A 2,920-nucleotide genomic window follows, 5' to 3' on the forward strand; every position below is an offset into this window, starting at 1 on the left:
AAAGTTCTGTCTAATCTGGCACTATGAGTCGTGGCAGGTTTAAATAACACTATCATCAATAACCAGCTAGAAGAGCACCGATCAGTCTGTAAGATCGGCGACCAGGAGGGCACAGACTACAGCCGAATAGCTGGGCCGGGCATCAATAAAAAAGGAGGGCTGGACTGGCCACACATATCTCATCTCAAGTTGCGACCGAAATGACTTCTGGGGGGATGGGTTACTGCTCGAAGGGCTATAAATACGGGGGCTCTGGAGCCAAAAATTGCCTCTTCATCCCATCATCCACACTGCCATATATATAAATACTCTTTCATTTTACATTCATTGTACGCCGTGTTCAAACCACTAGACATTCGTCTATCAATCACATTTACAATCCCGCTTCGCATCCCCAACACAAATACCCAACAAGCTCTACTTATCCAGCCTCAAATATAATCCAAGATGTTGTCCAGCGCCACCCTCTCGATTGTCCTCCTATTAGCCTCCGCTACCAACGCGCTTCCGAACGGCTTCTCCCAAGGATACATCTCCCGCTCATACTCGGGCAACTACCCAATCATCGCGCAGCCAGTTCAACGCTCTTACTACGCCGAGCAGCAGCCATATTACGGCCAGCAACAGGCATACTTCAGACAGTTACAGCCCGACTACGGCTACGATTCCGACTTCCCATCTGGATACCAACCCTACCCTGCCTGGGGTCCGGATTACGGAGCCCCGTTAGCCGGCCAAGGCTACGGTTACAGAAGCCGCACCATTTACGGTGATTTGCCTTCAGCTGTTAGTTACCTTTCACTTCTTTTGACCCTCAATCTTCCATATATTGATACCCGTTTCCTCTTGTAGGGTTATCCCGGTTCGGCCTTTGGAGACTTCGGAGGCCCTCAATTTGGTCCGGGCACTGTCGCACGGGTAGGACAACACCAGAGCGGAAGGTTCCACGCCGGAGGAGCGGCTGATCTTGACGCAGACGGTGAACTCGGCGCAATTTCACGGGCACACATTGGTGGAGGTGGGCATGTTGCAGGAGGAGGCCAATTCAACGGAGCTGGTCAACTCAATGGAGCAGGTCAGATCGGTGGAGGAGCCTTGCTCAATGGAAATGGTCAATTCGACGGCGGAGCTCGTGCTAACGGTGGGGGTCAATTCGGACTAGGAGGCCAAGCCATCGGCCGTGGCCAAGCTGGGGGTGCCGGCCAATTCAATGCCGGCGCCCATGCGATCGGTGGTGGCCAAGTAGGACTTGGAGGCCAAGCCATCGGCCGTGGTCAAATCGGCGCCGGAGCCAATGCTATTGGGAACGGACAAGTCGGACTTGGAGGCGCAGCAATCGGCCGTGATCAACTTGGTGGATCCGGCCAACTTGATGCCGGAGCCAATGCTATCGGAAACGGACAAGTCGGACTAGGAGGCGCAGCAATCGGCCGTGGTCAACTCGGTGGATCCGGCCAATTCGATGCCGGAGCCAATGCTATCGGGAACGGACAAGTCGGACTAGGAGGCGCAGCAATCGGCCGTGGTCAACTCGGTGGATCTGCCCAACTTGATGCCGGAGCCAATGCTATCGGAAACGGACAGGTCGGACTAGGAGGCGCAGCAATCGGCCGTGGTCAACTCGGTGGATCTGCCCAGCTCGAAGCCGGAGCCCATGCTATTGGGAACGGACAGGTCGGACTAGGAGGCGCAGCAATCGGCCGTGGTCAACTCGGTGGATCCGGCCAATTCGATGCCGGAGCCAATGCTATCGGGAACGGACAAGTCGGACTAGGAGGCGCAGCAATCGGCCGTGGTCAACTCGGTGGATCTGGCCAACTCGATGCCGGAGCCCATGTCATTGGAAACGGACAGGTCGGACTAGGAGGCGCAGCCATCGGCCGTGGTCAGCTCGGCGGATCCGGCCAACTCGATGCCGGAGCCCATGCTATCGGGAACGGACAAGTCGGACTAGGAGGCGCAGCAATCGGCCGTGGTCAGCTCGGCGGATCCGGCCAACTCGATGCCGGAGCCCATGCTATTGGCGGTGGACAGCTCGGTGGACAGATTAACGGCGCTGGACAAATAGGCGGTGCAGCTCAACTCAATGGAGCCGGTCAGATCGGTGCAGGGGCCAACACTCATCTCGCCGGCGCCGGTCAAATCGCAGGAGCTGGTCGAATCGGCGCTGGGCTTCAATAAAATCTATCCTTTCTTCTCTGTCCTATACATGTTGTTCACATAAACAAGACAAAAAATGATTGTATTGTTTTGTTGTAAATAATTCGTATTTCTTCATCTCTTACTATCTTAGGGTTTCACATGGACAGTTGGTTTTGTAAATAAATTATACCTTATAAACAAATGTACCAGAACGTGCCCTGAGAAGCAACCAGAGCGCTACACTTAATATCGAATCGGTCTTAAAAACTGCATACACGTGTTGACTCCAAAAAACCAATTTTTGTCCGCGTGTTTGCTGCCTATTACCGTTCTCCATTTTTTTCTGTTGAGATGATCAATGGTTCAAAAATCTTGGTTAAAGAGGTTGTTTTGAAATCTGCGTCATCAAGAATTCCACCACCACACGCTGGAACTATGGAGGCGCTGGACCAACAAAAACGGCCAAATTTATGTTTTTTTTTGTGAAATGCCAGCACAACAAAATGGACAAATGAACCAACAAAGCGGCCATTGTTATGCTGTCAGAGCAACAATCCGGCCATTTTGGTGTTGGTCTGATGGTACCTCTGGCCCAACAAAACAGCCACCATGGCTCTGAGCTAGCTCAGCACAATCCCCTTGTTTCAGGGGCCGGGGGACCCGGCGCGCCAAAGGCGCCTCGCGAAGCGAGCCTCTGAAAGCTTGTGAGTCAAGTACCAGCCGTGGCCTGAGAGCTGTGGCTTTTTTTGCCTTTTTGCAACTCAGACACTTGTAACTG

The 2,920-nt window shown here is 53.2% G+C and overlaps 1 protein-coding gene across 1 annotated transcript; it reads left to right on the forward strand.

Annotated features, from left to right (window-relative positions):
* Positions 1-447: 447 nt before the first annotated feature.
* Positions 448-2,181, forward strand: PtA15_17A190 (uncharacterized protein; the record flags this gene model as incomplete). The annotated part of the gene is made up of 2 exons (XM_053164280.1): positions 448-786; positions 853-2,181. 2 exons carry the CDS (start codon positions 448-450, stop codon positions 2,179-2,181), a joined length of 1,668 nt encoding a protein of 555 aa, XP_053028263.1.
* Between the last annotated feature and the right edge of the window lie 739 nt (positions 2,182-2,920).

This window comes from Puccinia triticina, chromosome 17A (assembly GCF_026914185.1).
Source record: "Puccinia triticina chromosome 17A, complete sequence".
Taxonomy (NCBI): Eukaryota; Fungi; Basidiomycota; class Pucciniomycetes; order Pucciniales; family Pucciniaceae; genus Puccinia; species Puccinia triticina.